Source organism: Pseudophryne corroboree, chromosome 2, assembly GCF_028390025.1.
Source record: "Pseudophryne corroboree isolate aPseCor3 chromosome 2, aPseCor3.hap2, whole genome shotgun sequence".
NCBI classification, from domain to species: domain Eukaryota; kingdom Metazoa; phylum Chordata; class Amphibia; order Anura; family Myobatrachidae; genus Pseudophryne; species Pseudophryne corroboree.
In genome coordinates, this window is record NC_086445.1 from 633,996,186 (window position 1) to 634,019,503 (window position 23,318).

A 23,318-nucleotide genomic window follows, 5' to 3' on the forward strand; every position below is an offset into this window, starting at 1 on the left:
ACTCTGTTTAGGTGCCACACATACTGTACAACCTGGTTGGTAATAAAAATGCTTTAACAAATCATTGCCCTAGTATTTATTCTGTCTGATGCTTGCAGCACCAATGGAGTCACAACACCAGTGGGCCCCAAATGTTTGTGGTCCCAGAGTATAAGTTTTTATTTTTTTCACAGCACCCCTAGGCCAAAAGTTTGTTATTGAGAAACTTAGAAAGAAATAGTAAATGTGTTTATGTGTCATCCTTAGATTCAATTGTGTGGTGAGAGATAGTTTTGATTCTGTCTGTCCACATATTTTATGACTGACAGCCACAAGCACGGGATTTGCCTTTTAGACTGATCAGAAATCATTTGAATTGTTCTTGTACCAGCAATCCAAGGCACCCCTGCAAGTACCATGAGGAACCCCAGGGTGCCTAGGCACACAGTTTGAGAACCACGGCACTGTGCAATCAGTCAACCACAGGCAGTGAAAAGTACCACCACATCAGAATTGATTTAGTTTAACACTGTATAATGTTTATTCAATTGGACATTTACACATAGTGATCATCACTTTTTGGTTTATATTTCACTTGGCAAATAGGGACATAAAAACAGTTTTTAAATAATTTAGAAGTCATAATAAAGGTGAAGTTTTAAGAATTGTTTATTTATGCCAAATCCTTGTAGTTCCTTTTAAGTTTAAAAATAGTATATAAGAAACTCGCTACACAAGAAGTGGTATAGTTCAATCAACAACTGCCTGACAACAGACTACTTGGTTCACCTTTTTCTGTAATACAGGTTGAGTATCCCATATCCAAATATTCCGAGATGCGGAATATTCCAAAATACAGAATTTTTTGAGTGAGATCGAGAAACCTTTGTTTTCTGATGGCTCAATGTACACACTTTGTTTAATTCAGAGTTATTAAAAATATTGTATTAAATGACCTTCAGGCTGTGTGTATAAGGTATATATGAAACATAAATGCATTCTGTGCTTAGACTTAGGTCACATCGCCATGATATCTCATTATGGTATGCAATTATTCCAAAATACGGAAAAATCAGATATACAAAAGACTTCTGGTCCCAAGCATTTTAGATAAGGGATACTCAACCTGTTCTGTGAAACTATACTCAAGTGCACCTTTCATTTGGATAATTATAATATCCAATGTTAATACTTTACCTATTTTGTTATCTAATCATTCGTGTGCAAACATACAAAACCCTCTTTTTGTTAAAGATTTCAGCAATAAAGCTAGAAAACCAGCGTACTGCTACAATGGCTCTTAATTTCTTCTTATCAGCTCAGATGTTTGCTAGAATTTCCCTAAAGTGTTTAAAAGACTATCATATTGCAACAAAGGCAATAATCACATTTAACACCCACAAACAAATCAAGAAAAAAAAAAAACGAACAACCTTGCAATACAAATTTCCTCTGAATGGTTTATGCACTCTGTACCTGGTAGTTGATGTCCATGGCAGCATCGAGCAAAATTCGGACAACTGCTCGGTGCCCATTGCGAGCAGCCAGATGAAGAGGAGTGTGCTTCCTTGTGTGGCAGCTCAACAAGTTAGGGTGTGCATTGAGGAGAAGCTTCACTACTTCCAAGCGCCCATATAAAGCTGCCAGATCAAGTGGCGTCTCCATCTTGTTATTACGCATTGTAGGGTCTGTCAGTTCCTCCAGCAAAACACGAACCACCTCAGTATGTCCATACTGGGCTGCACAGTGCAGAGCAGTCTCATTATCATTGTTCTGCAGAAGAGAGATTGTTCCAAAGTTTTTTAAAACATTACACACTAGTGTCATGTATATATCAAAAACCGCTACAAACGCGGAAAATGTTGTGAATGTCAAAACAAGATTAACATTTTGTCAATACGCAGCAGTCTTTTAAATAGGTAGAAGCATAAATAGCTAATATAAAACTTAAATAAGAGTTAAACATATTAATATGGGCACATTTGAGCAAGACTAAACTTAACAAATTATACTGAAAACTGAAAATGTAAGGCTAGTCTTTCTCTTAATCTGCATTACTTAAAGAACATTGAAAATGCAATAGCGTTCTACATAAAGAATCAGAGAAATACAGGTTGAGTATCCCATATCCAAATATCCGAAATACGGAATATTCCGAAATACGGACTTTTTGAGTGAGTGAGATAGTGAAACTTTTGTTTTTTGAGGGCTCAATGTACACAAACTTTGTTTAATACACAAAGTTATTAAATATATTGTATCAAATGACCTTCAGGCTGTGTGTATAAGGTGTATATAAAACATAAATGAATTGTGTGAATGTACACACACTTTGTTTAATGCACAAAGTTATAAAAAATATTGGCTAAAATAACCTTCAGGCTGAGTGTATAAGGTGTATATGAAACATAAATGCATTCTGTGCTTAGATTTAGGTCCCATCGCCATGATATCTCATTATGGTATGCAATTATTCCAAAATACGGAAAAATCCGATATCCAAAATACCTCTGGTCCCAAGCATTTTGGATAAGGGATACTTAACCTGTAATAGGATTTTGGTTACCTACCAGCAAATTCGAGAGAAGGATTTTACACAGATAGTGGAGAGATTCACACCAGCTCACACATACAAGGCACGTCAAGCTAACTAGCTTGAAAACTCAGCAACCGCTGAAACATTACTTACCAAGTAACAATGCAGTACTTAACTAAAAACAAAGTCGTACTGAACCAGATAACCATTGCAGGAAAACGAAAAGGATTTACCGGTAGGTAACCAAAATCCTATTTTCGCTTACGTCCTAGAGGATGCTGGGGTCCACATTAGTACCATGGGGATGTACCAAAGCTCCCAGAACGGGAGGGAGAGCGCGGAGGCTCCTGCAGAACTGATTGACTGAACTTCAGATCATCAGAGGCCAAAGTATAAAACTTTGCAAATGTGTTCAACCCAGACCAAGTTGCTGCTCGGCAAAGTTGTAATGCAGAGACACCCCGGGCAGCCGCCCAGGAAGAACCCACCTTACGAGTAGAGTGGGCCCTGACAGACATAGGACATGGGAATCCTGCCGTAGAATACGGATGCTGGATAGTGAACCTGATCCAGCGAGAGATCGTCTGCTTAGAAGCAGGACACCCAATTCTCTTGGGATCATACAGGACAAACAGAGTCCGATTTCCTGTAACGAGCAGTCCTCTTCACATATATTTTCACAGGACAAAGCCCCCAACTCCGACAAGCGTCTAGCAGAAGCTTAAGCCAACAAAGTGACATCCTTCCACGTAAGAAATTTGACCTCAACCTCCTGTAGAGGATCGAACCAGTTCGATTGGAGGAACTGCAACACCACGTTAAGGTCCCAAGGCGCCGTAGGTGGTATAAAGGGAGGTTCGATGTGCAGAACTCCCTTCAAAAAGGTCTGAACCTCAGGGAGGGCAGCCAATTGTTTCTGGAAGAAAATGGATAGGGCCGAAATCTGGACCTTCACAAATCCCAACTTCAGGCCCATATCCACGCCAGCTTGTAGGAAGAGGAGAAACCGTCCCAGTTGAAACTCCACCGCAGGAAATTTCTTTGACTCACACCAAGATACATATTTTTTCCAAATTCGATGGTAATGTTTAGACGTTACTACTTTCCTAGCCTGTATCAAGGTAGGAATAACCTTGTTTGGAACGCTCTTCCGAGCTTTTATCAGGCATTCAAGCTCCAAGCCGTCAAACGTAACCGCGGTAAGTCTTGATAGGCGAACAGCCACTGCTGCAGCAGGTCCTCCCGAAGAGGAAGAGGCCTAGACTCTTCTTGCAATAGATACAGAAGATACATGTACCAAGCCCTTGAAGGCCAGTCTGGAGCAATGATGATCGCTTGAACCTTTGTTCTCCTTATGAGTTTGAGTACTCTTGGGATGAGAGGAAGTGGAGGAAACACGTACACCGACTGGAACACCCACAGAGTCACCAGGGCGTCCATCGCCACTGCTTGCGGGTCCCTCGACCTGCAACAAAACCGCCGAAGCTTCTTGTTGAGACGAGAGGCCATCATGTCGATCTGGGGTACGCACCAAAGATCTGTCACCTCCTTGAACACCTCCGGATGGAGACCCCACTCCCCTGGATGGAGATCGTGTCTGCTGAAGAAGTCTGCTTCCCAGTTGTCCACTCTCGGAATGAAGATTGTTGACAGCGCCAACGCGTGCTTTTCTGCCCAGAGTGTGATTCTTGTTACCTCTGCCATTGCAGCTCTGCTCTTGGTTCCGCCCTGTCGGTTTATGTAAGCCACTGTTGTCAGTAGATAAAGACCAGCTTTCTGTTAAAGTGACAGGAACCACACGTCCTTTCTCCTGGGTAACGACTCCTTTAATATTAAATTATAGTGTTTGATATCGCTTTTATATAAAATTTAATATAAAATTTATAGAGTTCGATATTAAACCGTATTAAAAGATAATGGCTTTGAAAAGAGTGTCACGTAACACCAGTCGCAGAATACGCCATAAAGCTGTATCACAAAACAGCTTGTGATGAAAAAATTCACTATTTTGACTTTACCAGCCTGTACCCTTTTGTTAACAAAATCAAAACTTTACACAGTGTTATAGTTCTCACATTCCAGCAGTTGAAACTTCATGCATGGCACATATGGTACTATTTAAAAATCATACTATGTCACACATGGTACTGGTTTAAAAAGCATATTGATTTTAATGTCCGTGTCCATTTTCTTAGATGTACGGAAGCGTCACACATGGCACGGATTTAAAAAGCATATTGATTTTAATGACCATGCATGATTAATGATGACAGCGCAATTTCAAAAGCCTTAGATGTACGGACTAGCCAAGCGTGTAACAAAAGCATCTGGTTATTATTAATGTACACAATGTGTTAATCTCTGCAAAAGAACATTAGCACCACCTACAGGTCTATGTATTGACTCAAAATGACATCTTAATTTTAAGCAGTGGTGTAACAAGCCAGTGTGTGAATATATACATATATACATATATATATATAAATATATATATATATATATATATATATATATATATATATATATATATATATATATATGGAAAAATGGATAGATAGGGTTCGGCGCTCAGTGTTGCTAAGAAATGGTTAAAAGCCAAAATAAAGATGTATAAAAAATATTTAATATGAGAGTAAAAAAGTTACATAATATACATAAAAAAATAAGAATTTACTCACCGGTAATTCTATTTCTCGTAGTCCGTAGTGGATGCTGGGGACTCCGTAAGGACCATGAGGAATAGACGGGCACCGCAGGAGACTGGGCACTCTAAAGAAAGATTAGGTACTATCTGGTGTGCACTGGCTCCTCCCTCTATGCCCCTCCTCCAGACCTCAGTTAGGGAAACTGTGCCCGGAAGAGCTGACATTACAAGGAAAGGATTTTGGAATCCAGGGTAAGACTCATACAAGCCACACCAATCACACCGTACAACTCGTGATAACCTTACCCAGTTAACAGTATGAACAACTGAGCATCACTCAACGGATGGCTCATAACAACAACAATTAATTAAGCAATAAACTATATACACGTATTGCAGAAAGTCCGCACTTGGGACGGGCGCCCAGCATCCAATACGGACTGCGAGAAATAGAATTACCGGTGAGTAAATTCTTATTTTCTCTAACGTCCTAGTGGATGCTGGGGACTCCGTAAGGACCATGGGGATTATACCAAAGCTCCCAAATGGGCGGGAGAGTGCGGATGACTCTGCAGCACCGAATGAGCAAACACAAGGTCCTCCTCAGCCAGGGTATCAAACTTGTAGAACTTTGCAAAAGTGTTTGAACCCGACAAAGTAGCCGCTTGGCAAAGCTGTAAAGCCGAGACCCCTCGGGCAGCCGCCCAAGAAGAGCCCACCTTACTTGTGGAATGGGCTTTCACGGATTTTGGATGCGGCAATCCAGCCGCAGAATGAGCCAGCTGAATCGTGCTACAGATCCAGCGAGCAATAGTTTGCTTTGAAGCAGGAGCACCCAGCTTATTGGGTGCATACAGAATAACAGCGAGTCAGTCTTCCTGACTCCAGCCGTTCTGGAAACATATATTTTCAAAGCCCGGACTACGTCCAGCAACTTGGAGTCCTCCAAGTCCCGAGTAGCCGCAGGGACCACAATAGGTTGGTTCAAATGAAACTATGATACCACCTTTGGGAGAAATTGGGGACGAGTCCGCAATTCTGCCCTGTCCATATGGAAGATCAAATAAGGGCTTTTACATGACAAAGCCGCCAATTCTGATACACGCCTCGCCGATGCGAAGGCCAACAGCATGACCACTTTCCACGTGAGATACTTTAGTTCCACGGTCTTAAGTGGTTCAAACCAGTGGGATTTCAGGAAATCCAACACAACGTTAAGATCCCAAGGTGCCACTGGTGGCACAAAAGGGGGCTGAATATGCAGCACTCCCTTTACAAACGTCTGAACCTCAGGCAGTGAAGCCAGTTCTTTTTGAAAGAAAATGGATAGGGCCGAAATCTGGACCTTTATGGACCCTAATTTCAGGCCCATAGTCACACCTGACTGTAGGCAGTGCAGAAATCGACCCAGCTGGAATTCCTCTGTAGGGGCCATCCTGGCCTCACACCAAGCAACATATCTTCACCATATACGGTGATAATGCTTAGCTGTTACAGCCTTCCTAGCTTTTATCAGCGTAGGAATCACTTCATCCGGGATGCCCTTTTCCGTTAGGATCCGGCGTTCAACCGCCATGCCGTCAAACGCAGCCGCAGTAAGTCTTGGAACAGACAGGGCCCCTGTTGCAACAGGTCCTGTCTGAGAGGCAGAGGCCATGGGTCCTCTGCGATCATCTATTGTAGTTCTGGGTACCAAGTCCTTCTTGGCCAATCCGGAACGATGAGTATTGTTCTCACTCCTCTTTTTCTTACTATTCTCAGTACCTTGGGTATGAGAGGAAGAGGAGGGAACACATATACCGACTGGAACACCCAGGGTGTCACTAGCGCGTCCACAGCTATCGCCTGAGGGTCCCTTGACCTGGCGCAATATCTTTTTAGCTTTTTGTTGAGGCGGGACGCCATCATGTCCACCTGTGGCAGTTCCCATCGATTTGCAATCTGTGTGAAGACTTCTTGATGAAGTCCCCACTCTCCCGGGTGGAGGTCATGTCTGCTGAGGAAGTCTGCTTCCCAGTTGTCCACTCCCGGAATGAACACTGCTGACAGTGCTTGTACGTGAATCTCCGCCCAACGAAGAATCTTTGTGGCTTCTGCCATCGCCACCCTGCTTCTTGTGCCGCCCTGGCGGATTACATGGGCGACCGCCGTGATGTTGTCTGACTGAATCAGCACTGGTTGGTCTCGAAGCAGGGGCTCCGCTTGACTCAGGGCATTGTATATGGCCCTTAGTTCCAGTATATTTATGTGCAGACAAGTCTCCTGACTTGACCACAGCCCTTGGAAGTTTCTTCCCTGAGTGACTGCCCCCCATCCGCGGAGGCTTGCATCCGTGGTCACCAGGACCCAGTCCTGTATGCCGAACCTGCGGCCCTCGAGAAGATGAGCACTCTGCAGGCACCACAGAAGAGACACCCTGGACCTCGGGGACAGGGTGATCAGCCGATGCATCTGAAGATGCGATCCGGACCACTTGTCCAACAGATCCCACTGAAAGATCCTCGCATGGAACCTGCCGAAGGGAATGGCTTCGTATGAGGCCACCATCTTTCCCAGGACTCGCGTGCAGTGATGCACCGACACCTGTTTTGGTTTTAGGAGGTCCCTGACCAGAGTCACTAACTCCTGGGCCTTCTCCTCCGGGAGAAACACCTTCTTCTGTTCTGTGTCCAGAATCATACCCAGGAAGGGCAGACGCATCGTAGGAATCAGCTGCGACTTTGGAATATTCAGAATCCAGCCGTGCTGTTGCAACACTTCCTGAGAGTGTGCTACGCTAATCAACAACTGCTCCCTAGACCTCGCCCTTATGAGATCGTCCAAGTATGGGATAACCGTAACTCCTTGCTTCCGAAGGAGTACCATCATTTCGGCCATTACCTTGGTAAATACTCTCGGTGCCGTGGACAGATCAAACGGCAACGTCTGGAATTGGTAATGACAGTCCTGTACCACAAACCTGAGGTACTCCTGGTGAGGTGGATAAATGGGGACATGCAAGTAAGCATCCTTGATGTCCAGAGATACCATAAAATCCCCCTCTTCCAGGCTTGCAATGACCGCTCTGAGCGATTCCATTTTGAACTTGAACTTTTTCATATAAATGTTCAAGGATTTTAAATTCAGAATGGGTCTTACCGAACCGTCCGGTTTCGGTACCACAAACAGTGTGGAATAGTAACCCCTTCCCTGTTGAAGGAGGGGGACCATTATTATCACTTGCTGGAGGTACAGCTTGTGAATTGCCGCCAGGACTACCTCCCTTTCCGTGGGGGAAGCTGGCAAGGCTGATTTTAGGTAACGGTGAGGGGGAGTCACTTCAAACTCCAGCCTGTATCCCTGAGATACAATTTGTATAGCCCAAGGATCCACCTGTGAGCGAACCCACTGGTTGCTGAATTTTATGAGACGCGCCCCCACCGCTCCTGGCTCCGCCTGTGGAGCCTAACGTCACGCGGTGGACTTAGTGGAAGCCGGGGAGGACTTTTGTTCCTGGGAACTAGCTGCATGGTGCAGCTTCTTTCCTCTACCCCTGCCTCTGGCAAGAAAGGATGCACCTCTGACCTTCTTGCTTCTCTGAGAACGAAAGGACTGCATTTGATAATACGGTGCTTTCTTAGGCTGTGAGGAAACCTGAGGCAAGAAAGTCGACTTTCCAGCTATCGCTGTGGACACAAGGTCCGATAGGCCGTCTCCAAACAATTCCTCACCCATTTAAGGCAAAACCTCCATGTGTTTTTTAGAATCGGCATCTCCTGTCCATTGCAGAGTCCATAAGACCCTCCTGGCAGAAATGGACATTGCATTAATTCTAGAGCCCAGCAGGCAAATGTCCCTCTGGGCATCCCGCATATATAAGACGGCGTCTTTTATATGGCCCAGGGTTAGCAAGACAGTATCCCTGTACAGGGCATCTATGTCCTGTGACAGAGTATCTGTCCATGCTGCTACAGCACTACACATCCAGGCTGAAGCAATAGCTGGTCTCAGTAGAGTACCAGAGTGTGTATACACTGACTTCAAGATAGCTTCCTGCTTCCTATCCGCAGGATCCTTTAGGGCGGCCGTATCCTGAGACGGCAGGGCCACCTTCTTAGATAAGCGTGTCAGCGCCTTGTCTACCCTAGGGGAGGGTTCCCAACGTAACCTATCAGTTGGCGGGAAAGGGTACGCCAGCAGTAATTTTTGGGAAATCACCACTTTCTTATCAGGGGAACTCCACGCTTCTTCACATAACTCATTTAATTCATGTGACGGGGGGAAAAGTCACTGCCTGCTTTTTCTCCCCAAACATATACACCCTCTTGTCAGGGACAGGGTTAACCTCTGAAATGTGCAATACATCTTTCATTGAAATAATCATGTAGCGGATGGCCTTGGTCATCTTAGGCTGTAATTGTGAACCTCATCATCGTCGACACTGGAGTCGGACTCCGTGTCGGCATCTGTGTCAACCATCTGAGATAGTGGGCGTTTATGAGACCCTGACGGCCTCTGAGTCTCCTGGGCAGGCCCGGGTTGAGACCCCGGCTGTCCCAAGGCTGCAGCATCATCAAACCTTTTATGCAAGGAGCTTACATTATCATTTAAGACCTTCCACATATCCATCCAATCAGGTGTCAGCCCAGACACCACATTTATCCGCACTTGCTCCGCCTCCACGTAACCCTCCTCATCAAACATGTCGACACAGCCGTACCGACACACAGTACACACACAGGGAATGCTCAGACTGAGGACAGGACCCCCACAAAGGCCTTTGGGGAGACAGAGAGAGAGTATGCCAGCACACACCACAGCGCTATATAACCCAGGGATATTCACTATAATAAGTGATTACCCAATAGCTGCCGATTTTATGTCTTTTGCGCCTAAATTTATGTGCCCCCCCTCTCTTTTTTACCCTTCTTGCACCTGGATACTGCAGGGGAGAGCCTGGGGAGCGTCCTTCCAGCGGAGCTGTGAAGAGAAAATGGCGCTGGTGTGCTGAGGAAGAAGGCCCCGCCCCCTCAGCGGCGGGCTTCTGTCCCGCTTCTGTGTGAAAAAAATGGCGGGGGTTTTTACATATATACAGTGCCTGACTGTATATATGTATGTCATGCCAAAAAGGTACTTCAATTGCTGCCCAGGGCGCTCCCCCCCAGCGCCCTGCGCCCTACAGTGACCGGAGTGTGAAAGTGTGCTGGGAGCAATGGCGCACAGCTGCGGTGCTGTGCGCTACCTTAAATGAAGACAGGAGTCTTCAGCCGCCGTTTTCAAGCTTCTGTTCTTCTGGCTCTGCGAGGGGGACGGCGGCGCGGCTCCGGGAACGGACGATCGAGGACAGATGCCTGTGTTCGAACCCTCTGGAGCTAATGATGTCCAGTAGCCTAAGAAGCGCAACCTAGCTGTAGACAGGTAGGTTTGCTTCTCTTCCCTCAGTCCCTCGTAGCAGTGAGTCTGTTGCCAGCAGAAGCTAACTGAAAATAAAAAAACCTAACAAATACTTTCTTTTACTAGCAGGCTCAGGAGAGCCCACTAGGAGCACCCAGCTCTGGCCGGGCACAGATTCTAAATGAGGTCTGGAGGAGGGGCATAGAGGGAGGAGCCAGTGCACACCAGATAGTACCTAATCTTTCTTTAGAGTGCCCAGTCTCCTGCGGAGCCCGTCTATTCCCCATGGTCCTTACGGAGTCCCCAGCATCCACTAGGACGAGAGAAACATAAAAAATATATATATATGGACCAAAATATTAAAAGGATAAGGAGATCAACTTAGCTTTAGAAAACAGCAGGGGGTTAGTGCAGGAAATCCAACGCGTTTCATCTCATCAGACTTCTTCAGAGGGTAGGGACACAATGATCCTTCCTGTCTATTTATAGCCAGACTACTTAGTCAAGAGGTTGTGACATCACAAAAGGTCACATGATGCAATTAAAGTGTTACAGGTTTTTAAAGTACTTTCTAGTGCAGTGTATGAGAACATAAAGTAACATATAGTGATGTAGGCTGACCATTAGAGCAAATTCAGTGGTTAATAAGGCATAAAAGAGTCATAGGCACTATAAAGTCCAGAAATACGGTGTAGTAGCGGCATTTCCGCCACACTTCCGGTAACGGGTGTCGCGTCTTCGTCACTTCCGTCCCGCGTCTGCGCGTGCGCCCGCGGCGGCTCCCGGCTTTTAGGAGATCATCTGTGTTTGCGTCTACAGCTGTCCCCGGCTGGTGTCATAGTGTGCAGGAGGGTTCTGTCTCCAGGGATTAGTAAGGCGGCGGCCATCTTTGCTGGGGTTAAGACTATTGAGTTCCATAGTGCGGCGGCCATCTTTTAGTAGTTCTTTCAGACCTGAATGTATTCTAGGCCCAGTCCGTGTCCATGACAACGATCCCATAAATAAAGAAAAAAAGAAATGGTAATATCCCAGCAGCAGTGTTATTTACTGGCATTCAGAACGTTTTTTTTATTTTTTAAATTTCAGCACAAACTATAGAAATCAGTATGCTTCTCGTTTTATTAGGTAAAGTGCTAGTGCAATATTAAAATAAATGTAAAGGAGCTTAAAATCTATATGTTAGATATATTTAATAGGCTAATAAATGCATTAAAAAGCAGTGCAAGGTGACATATAAAAATAAATATAAAAATATCTAGTGCACTATACCAAGGACCTCAGACTAAATGAGTTATAAATCAGTGCAAAGTGCAAGTTTATGACATATAAAATATCTATTTAAACTGTGTATGGTGTAGTAGGACGTGTAGACAGGATTAAGTGGAATGAATTAAAATTAATAGAAATTGTATTAATAAATTGTGCCCGGTTGAACGTACTGGTTAGCGATACAGAGCTTTTTTTTTCACGTATTTTCTCTGGTACATTGGTATAGCAGCCTGGTGAGCTTAGTATCCAGTACCAAACTAAAATGTTTGGAAGTAATGACCGCACAATTAAAAGAAATGATCTATGCCAAAGAATTTTTAATGAGAGTAAATTAGTTAATGATCCCACACCTACACGAGACTTGGATGATCTATTCTGGGGAATCGAGAAACTCCTCACCAAAGAAGTGAAAACCTGGTGGGATGTAAAAGGACTAGAACATTGCGTTAACAGTCAACAGGGTACCCAGAGGTTTGTAACTTTTAAAACAACCCATATTTGGGAATATGGACACAGTTCACAGAGGAGTGGGACTCCATTTAACATAGATGCTCCATTGACTTAATGAAATTGCGCATCAGGAAGAAAAAGAATGTCCTGGTGGAATTGGAGGCCGAGATTAAAGTAAAAGAATCCGAAATGCTCAGCTTTAAGGATAAGGAGGATTATATAATCAACGAAAAAGTACTTAATAAGAAACTAGAACACATTGAAGGGGAAGTCATTAAAGGAAAAGAAAAGAAGTTCTTATGGGACAAGAATGATTATGATAAAGGTTTGACAAAGAATTGGAGCAGATTCAAGGCACCAGATCAACAGCCCAATGGAACTGTAAGATACAAATGGAGAACAATTCCCAATAGAGGTAGAATATCCAGTAATAGGAGCACGGACTCTCCAACAAACACATATATAAGAACGACCAACAGATTTTCAGCTCTACAAAGAAGAGACTCAATAGGGGACCAGGATTTTTTATCATCAAGAACGGGAGCACGAACAAAAGATATGGTAAGAAACATGGTGACAGAGGACAGCAAACAAGCATCACCCATGAAGAAAAGATTTTTAGAAGAAGAGGCAAACGGGGCGGTAGGAGGAAGAGATCAGAAAAGACAGAATCTACAATAGCCGAACCAGAAAGTAAAGGCATCTTCAACCTATTTAAACATACACTAACGAAGCCGGAAGTGACACTACTAAGTAGAGGATTATCATTTGCACCTACAAGCCGATAAAATAAGTTTAAGACTTTATTCGACCTGAATAAATTCATAAGAAAACTCACTCTTAAAAGACATTATCTAAGGAAAGAAGATGCTGTTGTAAGCAATTATGTGGACCGCTCAAAAATCGGGCTAAAACCAACATCCAAGTATTACCCTTTGGAATCCAAGGGTAGTAATATCAGAATTTTCTATGAACTGGTGAAGAAAGACCTATGCGACACAGAACTAAAACAGTTAAAGGAAAGGAACATGAAGAATCGTGAATGTGAAGCCTTGAAAAAACTACAGAAAAGTAACAACCTAGTTATAAAACAGGCTGACAAAAAGGGTGGATTAGTTATCATGGACCACGATGCCTACACAAAGGAGGCACTAAGGCTTTTGGGAGAAACAAAAACATATACAATGCTTTAAAACGATCCGAAAGAAGTCTTTGTGGAAGAACTGAGGACTTTACTTTTACAGGGCCGAAGAAATGACGTGGTAACCAAAAAAGAATATCAATATCTCATGCAATCTAATCCAATTACCCCCATCTTCTATTTTTTGCCAAAAATACATAAATCCTTGACCAACCCACCTGGTCACCCAATAGTGGCAGGTATAGGCGCACTGACTGCAAATTTATCAGAATATGTCGATGTTTTTCTGAAAAACTATGTGAAAGACCTCCCATGTTTTTTGAAAGATACATCAGTACTCAATTTATTGAACACGAGGGAATGGAAGGACACTTACATATGGGCTACACAGTGGATGTCCAATCCCTGTATACATGCATCGAACATTCTAAAGGCGTAGCCGCATGCAGGGAATTTCTAGATAGTGATCCATCTTTGACCAGCACTCACAGAAATTTTATATGTGATCTTATGCATTTTATCTTGAGCCACAATTATTTAATATTTTTTAAACCAGTTCTATTTACAATGCTGCGGCACAGCAATGGGGACGATATTTGCCCCAAGTTTTGCAAACCTTTTTATGGGATGTTAGGAGAGAACACAGGTCTACACCCTAAGTGCTTTTAAGAAAAATGTGGTATTTTACAAACGATACATTGACGACATTTTAATTATCTGGGATGGCACGACTGAAGCTTTTAATGAATTTTTAAGGACTCTGGGAGATAATGATTTGAACCTTTCCTTCACATCGGTAAACAAATGATAGATCCATCGAGTACTTGGACCTAATTTTAACCGAAGAGGGAAAGGTCACCACCAAGAATTTCATTAAGAATGTAGACATGAATAGTTCCCTGCATTACCAAAGTAATCATCTGGAAAGGTGGAAGTATAACATCCCGGCCTCCCAGTTCTCAAGAATTAAAAGGAATTGTACAAGTACGAAGGACTGCGAAGACCAACGCGAGATTTACAGAAAGAGGTTTGAAGAAAAAAGATATCCAAAGCCACTTTTAGATGAAGCACTGGAAAAAAACGAGAACTCTGGATAGAGAAAAACTACTAACATATAGAACCAAGGAGGAAAAGAAGGAAAGAATTGCCTTCATCACTACGTTCAGTCAACATGAAAAAGTGATCAGAAACTCCCTTAGAACTCATTGGGGAATCCTTCTAATGGATCCAGTGCTCAAAGAAATCCTACCGGCCAAACCTGAATTTACAAAAAATCTAAAAACCTTAAAGACCTCATCGCACCTAGAATGCTGAAAGAAAGATCTACCCGGAATACCCCCATGCTGAAGTGCACGGGATCATATAAATGTGGAAAGTGTAACATATGTAAATACTTACACCGGAACAGGAAAACTTTTAGTGATACAGAGGGCAAGAAAGATTACACCATAAAGGATTTTATGAACTGTAACACATCATCTGTGATTTACCTATTGGAGTGCACCTGCAAAATGAAGTATGTGGGAAAGACCAAGAAACCCCTCAAAATACGGATCCAGGAACATATAAGGAATATCAAGAACAAAGTTGAAAGCCATGTAGTCTCCCGACACTTTGTATCTGCACATAACTCCAATCCAGAAGACCTTACTTTCAAGGCCATTGAACACGTTTGCCTGGGCGAGAGAGGAGGAGACCTTGGTAACAAACTTTCAAGACGAGAAATGTACTGGAATTTCCAGTTGCAGACTCTACATCCAGTCGGCTTAAACGAAGGATACGAGATTGCACCTTTTTTATCAGGTGCACTATCCTAAAAACAATCTGTTCCTCCTTCCCCATCCCCTTGTTGTTATTCTTTTTTCTTCTCTCATTTCACGAAACAGATATAAATATCTAGTCACTCACTGTTCACAAAAAAAAAAGAAATAAATCACGTGGTATTATGATGTCTAATCCTTTTCGCGTACAGTCAAACCACACTGGTACGCCCAACCTCGTCTGATCTTGGAAGCTAAGCAGTGTTTGGGCCTGATCAGCACCAGGAAAGGAAACTACCTGGGAAGATTGGGTACTGTAATGTTAAACAAATGACGTCAATCCAATGAAGATATATGTTATGTAAACCACCATGGTTCACAAAAAAGCTCTGTATCGCTAACCAGTACGTTCAGCCGGGCACAATTTATTAATACTATTTCTATTAATTTTAATTCATTCCACTTAATCCTATCTACATGTCCTACTACACCATACACAGTTTAAATAGATATTTCATATGTCATAAACTTGCACTTTGCACTGATTTATAACTCCTTTATTCTGAGGTCCTTCGTATAGTGCACTAGTTATTTTTATATTTATTTGTATGTCACCTTGCACTGCTTTTTAATGCATTTATTAGCCTATTAAATATATCTAACATATTGATTTTAAGCTCCTTTACATTTATTTTAATATTGCACTAGCACTTTACCTAATAAAACGAGAAGCATACTGATTTCTATAGTTTGTGCTGAAAATTGTTAAAAAAAACCGTTCTGAATGCCAGTAAATAACACTGCTGCTGGGATATTACCATTTCTTTTTTTCTTTATTTATGGGAACGTTGTCATGGACACGGACTGGGCCTAGTGTCTGAAAGAACTACTAAAAGATGGCCGCCGCACTATGGAACTCAATGGTCTTAACCCCAGCAAAGATGGCCGCCGCCTTACTAATCCCTGGAGACAGAACCCTCCTGCACACTATGACACCAGCCGGGGACAGCTGTAGACGCAAACACAGATGATCTCCTAGGAGCCGGGAGCCGCCGCGGGTGCACGTGCAGACGTGTTCCGGAAGTGGGGCAGAAGTGACGAAGACGCGACACCCGTTACCGGAAGTGTGGCGGAAATGCCGCTACTACACCGTATTTCTGGACTTTATAGTGCCTGTGACTCTTATGCCTTATGAAACCACTGAATTTGCTCTAATGGTCAGCCTACATCACTATATGTTACTTTATGTTCTCATACACTGCACTAGAAAGTACTTTAAAAACCTGTAACACTTTAATTGCATCATGTGACCATTTGTGATGTCACAACCTCTTGACTAAGTAGTCTGGCTATAAATAGACAGGAAGGATCATTGTGTCCCTACCCTCTGAAGAAGTCTGATGAGACGAAACGCGTTGGGTTTCCTGCACTAACACCCTGCTGTTTTCTAAAGCTAAGTTGATCTCCTTATCCTTTTAATATTTTGGTCCATATATATATTTTTTATGTATATTGTGTAACTTTTTTACTCTCATATTAAATATTTTTTATACATCTCTATTTTGGCTTTTAAGCATTTCTTAGCAACACTGAGCGCCGAACCCTATCTATCCATTTTTCCATACGTTTCAGCAGTGCGATACCGGCACTACATCCTTAGGGCTTGGCAGACACCTCTATTGAGGTTATTTGTGTTTTGTTTATGGTATTTTTAAATTATTTAATTTAATAATTACTGAGATCATACCTCACAAGTGGCGCTACACCCTCCCCCCTTTTTTTCACATATATATATATATATATATATCTTTTTTTTATTTAAAAGCACAATAGTTTAAATAGAAACAGCAACATGAATGTTGGGAATACAGGGCATAAGTAGTTGGGGAAAAATGTGACAAACATCACACATAGGAGTTCATACTGCACATTACAACTGAACAATAGGCTCGACATATTAGACATATTATGCATGTATGCCTAAAAACGAAAAAAATAAAATAAATATATATATATATATATAAGCTGGAGGGTATAGGCGGCACTCAGAGTCTTGCGCACAGTCGTTTAGAAAAAAGCCATGTGTGTTTATTAATAGACGTTTCGGGGGACGAACCCCCTTCCTCAGGACAAAGCAAACAAGTGACAAACCAAACTAAAACAACTTAAATACCTTACCAACCTGGGCCCAACATAGGTCGGCAATTAGGGCTGCTCTCAACACTGAAAAAAGCGACCAACCGGTCGCACGACACTTTGTGCAGAAAAGACAGTCTGGCATATATATATATATATATATATACACACATATACATACATACATACACACACATACACACACACATACACATACATACACATACACACACACATATACAAATCCACAATGACCGGCACTCCATGTAGATTTACTTTAAATACCTGGGTGCCTTCCCACGATTCGGAAGGAACATGCAGAGAAAGAGCGAGACGGGCGGCACTCCACGGATTCAAAAAATACAGCAGCTCACAAGCTTAGTTTCAACGTTTCAGGTGCTACTTTATTGACACCTTTCGTCAGGATACAAACTTAAGTGATAAAAACATGCTTTATATAGATCCCAATGCCCAGAACCAAATCACAATCCCTACCTACTTCCGGTCGCGGGCACCGCCGCATCACACGTCGGCCCGCAGCAGGAAGTGGAAACCGTCACCACAGCAACACACCAACGTTGCTAGGTACCTCAGTGCGCCGGGCTTCCTGTCAACGGCACGTCCCCGGAAGCGCATAAACCTGCGTCCTCCAATCGGCGGCCGGGAGAGGGGCCCGTAACCAAGGCAACCATAACAAACATAAACAAAGGACGGACTTACGTGCTGCATAGCTCTAAAGAAATCACAATAATCGATCTAGATCTAAAGCAGATAAATAGCATTCCAGAAACGGGCTAATATAACCTTAAAAAAAGGACCTCAAATGATGTAATGAATAGTCTAGTCATGATCTTAATCATACATCATATATCATATACATGATTATTATGTTCAAAGCCCTTAGCTAAAAAATGTTACATAAGGATCATATTACCGAACCAATCTATTGTAATTAAATTAATAACGGTCATTACCACCCACAATTCCAGTATTGCAGCATTCTGAGTATAATAAGAATAATCATATTTCATGATCTACTAGCAGAGATTAAACCTAGCTTTATGTATTTAATCATAAAAAGCATAAGAAAGATACATTTTAATTCAGGCCCGCAGGTGAAATAGTATTAAGATCAAAAATCCACCGCGCCTCCAGTTGTATAACTTCTTGTCACGATCACCCCCTCTCGCCATTGGGGGGACGTGATCAACCAATTTATAGCGCAAAGTTGCCATGCTATGGCTTGCTTCCCTGAAATGACGCGCCACCGATTGCTCAGTAGGTTTTCCTTCTAAAGCCATTCTGATGGCGGATCTATGTTGTGCTGGTCTTTCCCGGAAGGCACACACAGTCTTGCCTATATATGCCAGCCCACATGGGCATTTAATAATATAAACTACAAACTTCGAAGTGTATGTCAATACATGCTTAATAGCAATCTTTCTTCCGGAGTGAGGATGAAGCACTGATGATCCAGCTTCCAGATATCTGCACGTCGTACATCCGGTGCATTTGTACGAACCCGGAGGTTTACTTAGAAAATGTGATCTAAGTTCTCTTTGTGGTGAGACTATATCTGTATGGACGAGCCAGTCTTTTAAGTTTCTTCCTCTCCGATGACACTTGAGTAAAGCGCTGTCACTTAATGCAGGAATGGTCTTGTCAGAACTCACAATTGGCCACAATAAGTTAGCATTTTTCTTAATGACATTACTGGCCGTCGTGTAAGTAGTTACTAATGGTAGTACTTTACGTACAGCTTGTGTTTTTCTTAGTAGACATTGCTCACGTAGCACAGCAAGAGTTTTTTCCTTTGCTTTAATTAAATCATCCCTTCTATATCCCCTCTGGAGGAACTTAACCATCATGTCATCAATTTTTTTTCTCTGCATCCATGATATTACTTGAAATTCGTCTCGCTCTCAGGAACTGGGAATAAGGAAGTCCTTTTTTCATAGCTTCTGGATGAAAGCTGTTTGCATGGAGTAATGTGTTTTTGTCCGTGGATTTGTGATACATGGATGTCAACAGCCCAGTATTATTCCTTGTAATTTGAACATCCAGATAATGGATCGTGTCAGTACTCACCTCATAGGTGAATTTGATATTATTGTCCATTTGATTAATTAATGTCATGTGTTTCACAAAATCTTCTTGTTTACCAGCCCAAATTATGAGCAGGTCATCAATGTAGCGTAAAAAGAGGCTCACATCCTTGGCAAAGGGTACATTCTCCAAGAATAACTTTTTCTCAACTGACATGTACGCGTTAGCAAACGCTGGAACCACGTTGCTCCCCATAGCGCAACCCAAGCGCTGCAAATAAAACACCCCATCAAACAGAAAAAAATTCTGTGTTAAGGTTTTCTCCAATAATAGCAAAAAGAATTCTATGTCCGGACCTTTATAGTGGGGGTTATCCATCAGGAGTTGTCTCATTGAGGAAATTCCCTCCTTGTGTGGTATATTAGTGTATAGACTTACCACATCTATACTGGCTAAAACACATTCATCAGGTAACTGTGTGCATTCTTGAAGACGGAGTAGAAGTTGTGTAGTGTCCATGAGTACAGATGGTTCTGCTTGAATCACAGGCTGTAAATAGAAGTCAAGATACCTAGATATCACATTGTACAGAGATCCCCGAGCCGAGATTATCGGGCGTCCTGGAGGGGCAGAGAGGCTCTTGTGCACTTTTGGTAAAGTATATAGAATTGGTACTATTGGGTGGTCCACCGTCAATGCTCTCAAAGTGATCTTATCAATTAATAATTTTTGATGTGCCTCAAGGAGTATTGCGTCAATCTCCCTTTTAAATGGTGCTGTAGGGTTTCCTCCAAATTTTTCATACACCGCTTGATCATTAAGTTGCCGGTAGACTTCTTTGACATACCGGTGGCGATCTTGTAGCACGATGGCCCCGCCTTTATCAGCCGCACGTACAACCACCTCTCTGTTGTCACTCAGCCCCCTCATAGCCTCGAACTCCCCGTGAGTTAGAATAAACGGAGACTTGGTTAATTTCTTGATCCCCAAATTTACAGTGGATTCAAGCATTCTTGAATAGCTTTTGATGGATGCATTATGTGTCTGTGGATCAAAATGTGAGACTGGTCTTAAGGGATGGTCTGGACTTTCAGTCCCTGCATTTTTTGGATTTTTACCAAAATGTTCCTTCAGCTTTAAGTTTCGCTCATGTTTCCATGCATCGACCTTCCACTCAAATCGCGTAGTAGGTACATAAGTTAGTCCTTTATTCAAAAGACTGGTTTCTTCCTCAGATAATGTATGAGAGGATAGGTTGATGATAAGATCATTAGGGGGAATTAGCGCTTTCCTCTTCCTCTCCCCTTGGCCACCCCTCCATGTTTGGCAGCGTAGTCTTTTCTTCGCGCACCCCTGGTGCGCGTAGCAGCCCCTAAAGGGGGTTTGCTGCCATTAGTGCTAGTTGAGGGTTCCTGTTCACTTGTGGAGCTTTCCCCCGTGGAAGCCTCTGTGTCAGCCAGAAAGCGTCTTGAGTTTCGTTTGTTGAAGAACTGTTTCCTTCTTTGTGGATACCGCCCCGTAGTCCAAAGGGTATACTGTTTGATCTTCATAATCCTTGTTTACTGTTAACAACTTTGATTTTTATATTTGATCAGTTCCTGCTTATACAGCTCTACCTTTTGGTTCAGCTTTGTCATCCAATCTGTATTGGGGTCACCGGTCAGAAGAGGTTTAGAAGAAAATTCTAACTCTATTTTGCATTTGGTTTCATTCATGATTCTAGTAGATTCTTCTATTACCAGTAACATCAGGTCAAAAGAGCATTTATTCAAGACCGCAACCCAACGGCGGCAAAAATCTGAATTCATTCTCCCAATAGTTGGGACATTTCTAATCCTGAAACCCCTTGGGATCTTAAGTTCCCTGTAGTAATCAGAGATTGTGACACTATGCAAGTGGTAATCTCTCTCTTTTTTCTTTAATTAAAGCAGCGAGAAATATACATCTTTCGCAGCATCCACACCCACAGTGCTTTTAAAAGTGTCTTTAGTCAGGAGCGTCTCTGCTTCAGAGTCAGTAAAGCTTAAGAATTCACCTACAGGCAAACTAACAACCTGAAAACCAGGGATACTTTTCATTCTATTTTGGCTTAATCCCTCCATCATCACTTATTTGTTCAAAACAATAGCAAGTCCGTGTAGACAAAAACACCACTAGTGCTCACAGGTGAAATACAGAAAAACATTGATGAAGAGTGAAAATGTACTGACACGAATCCATATTAACTTTGAAAATTGGTTTGCCATGTCCAATAAATATCTGTCAAGCAGACACTTACTATACACAAATCCACAATGACCGGCACTCCATGTAGATTTACTTTAAATACCTGGGTGCCTTCCCACGATTCGGAAGGAACATGCAGAGAAAGAGCGAGACGGGCGGCACTCCACGGATTCAAAAAATACAGCAGCTGCACAAGCTTAGTTTCAACGTTTCAGGTGCTACTTTATTGACACCTTTCGTCAGGATACAAACTTAAGTGATAAAAACATGCTTTATATAGATCCAAATGCCCAGAACCAAATCACAATCCCCACCTACTTCCGGTCGCGGGCACTGCCGCGTCACATGCCGGCCCGCAGCAGGAAGTGGAAACAGTCACCACAGCAACGTTGCTAGGTACCTCAGTGCGCCGGGCTTCCTGTCAACGGCACGTCCCCGGAAGCGCATAAACCTGCGTCCTCCAATCGGCGGCCGGGAGAGGGGCCCGTAACCAAGGCAACCATAACAAACATAAACAAAGGACGGACTTACGTGCTGCATAGCTCTAAAGAAATCACAATAATCGATCTAGATCTAAAGCAGATAAATAGCATTCCAGAAACGGGCTAATATAACCTCAAAAAAGGACCTTAAATGATGTAATGAATAGTCTAGTCATGATCTTAATCATACATCATATATCATATACATGATTATTATGTTCAAAGCCCTTAGCTAAAAAATGTTACTGGGGTTTTTTTGTCCCGGGAAAGGACCACGGAACCAAAGAAGAAAACCTCTTTGTGGGGGCACTCATTTAAAGATTATTGTTTAAAAATGTATTTAATTAAATTCATTAAAATTATTTGTACGTGTAAATTCCTTTTGCTACACCTCTTTAAAGGTTAGCAGATAGAAGACATCTAACAAGACAATATAACGAATAACACTTCCTATAGAATTAGTTAATGAATTACCTTCTATTTATTGAAGAGCATTGCATTCTTTGCACATCTTTAAGGAAAATCTGTTTCTGTAATAGTTTCCTATAGTGCAACGGTATTCCAGCTTGTATAGTGATTAAGTAGCAGCTAGTAACCCACACTATATTTTTTTATGTGGGTGTGCAGTTACTTAAAGTGCAGTCAAGAGGTCTTTAGGAAGCGGATATTCACAGCCTGGTGAATAAATATGTGAGGTAAGTATCAAACTGATTGCGTGGTGTTAGGCATATTACCGAAATAGTGGTTTTTCTCTAGATAGATGCAAATGCCCGACGTGGTGTTACTGACTAACATTTTTTCATGCATTTTCCTAACACCACGCAATCAGTTTGATACTTACCTCACATATTTATTCACCAGGCTGTGAATATCCGCTTCCTAAAGACCTCTTGACTGCACTTTAAGTAACTGCACACCCACATAAAAAATACAGATTTTCCTTAAAGATGTGCAAAGAATGCAGTGCTCTTCAATAAATAGAAGGTAATTCATTAACTAATTCTATAGGAAGTGTTATTCGTTATATTGTCTTGTTAGATGTCTTCTATCTGCTAACCTTTATAGAGGTGTAGCAAAAGGAATTTACACGTACAAATAATTTTAATGAATTTAATTAAATAAATTTTTAAACAATAATCTTTAAATGAGTGCCCCCACAAAGAGGTTTTCTTCTTTGGTTCCGTGGTCCTTTCCCGGGACAAAAAAACCCCAGTGATTGTATCTGTCATTTCCTCGGGGGAGCACCGCCAACACCACTAATTATTCAAGAATTATC

At 42.3% G+C, this 23,318-nt stretch overlaps 1 protein-coding gene across 6 annotated transcripts in view; it reads right to left on the reverse strand.

The window, feature by feature from the left end:
* Positions 1-23,318, reverse strand: part of ANKS1A (ankyrin repeat and sterile alpha motif domain containing 1A) — a 599,988-nt gene that overhangs the window by 334,830 nt on the left and 241,840 nt on the right. For all 6 annotated transcript variants that reach the window (XM_063954919.1, XM_063954917.1, XM_063954921.1 and 3 more), the window contains one exon: positions 1,456-1,752. In XM_063954919.1, the coding sequence (XP_063810989.1) occupies positions 1,456-1,752 (297 nt within the window). The remainder of the gene's footprint in view (positions 1-1,455; positions 1,753-23,318) is intronic.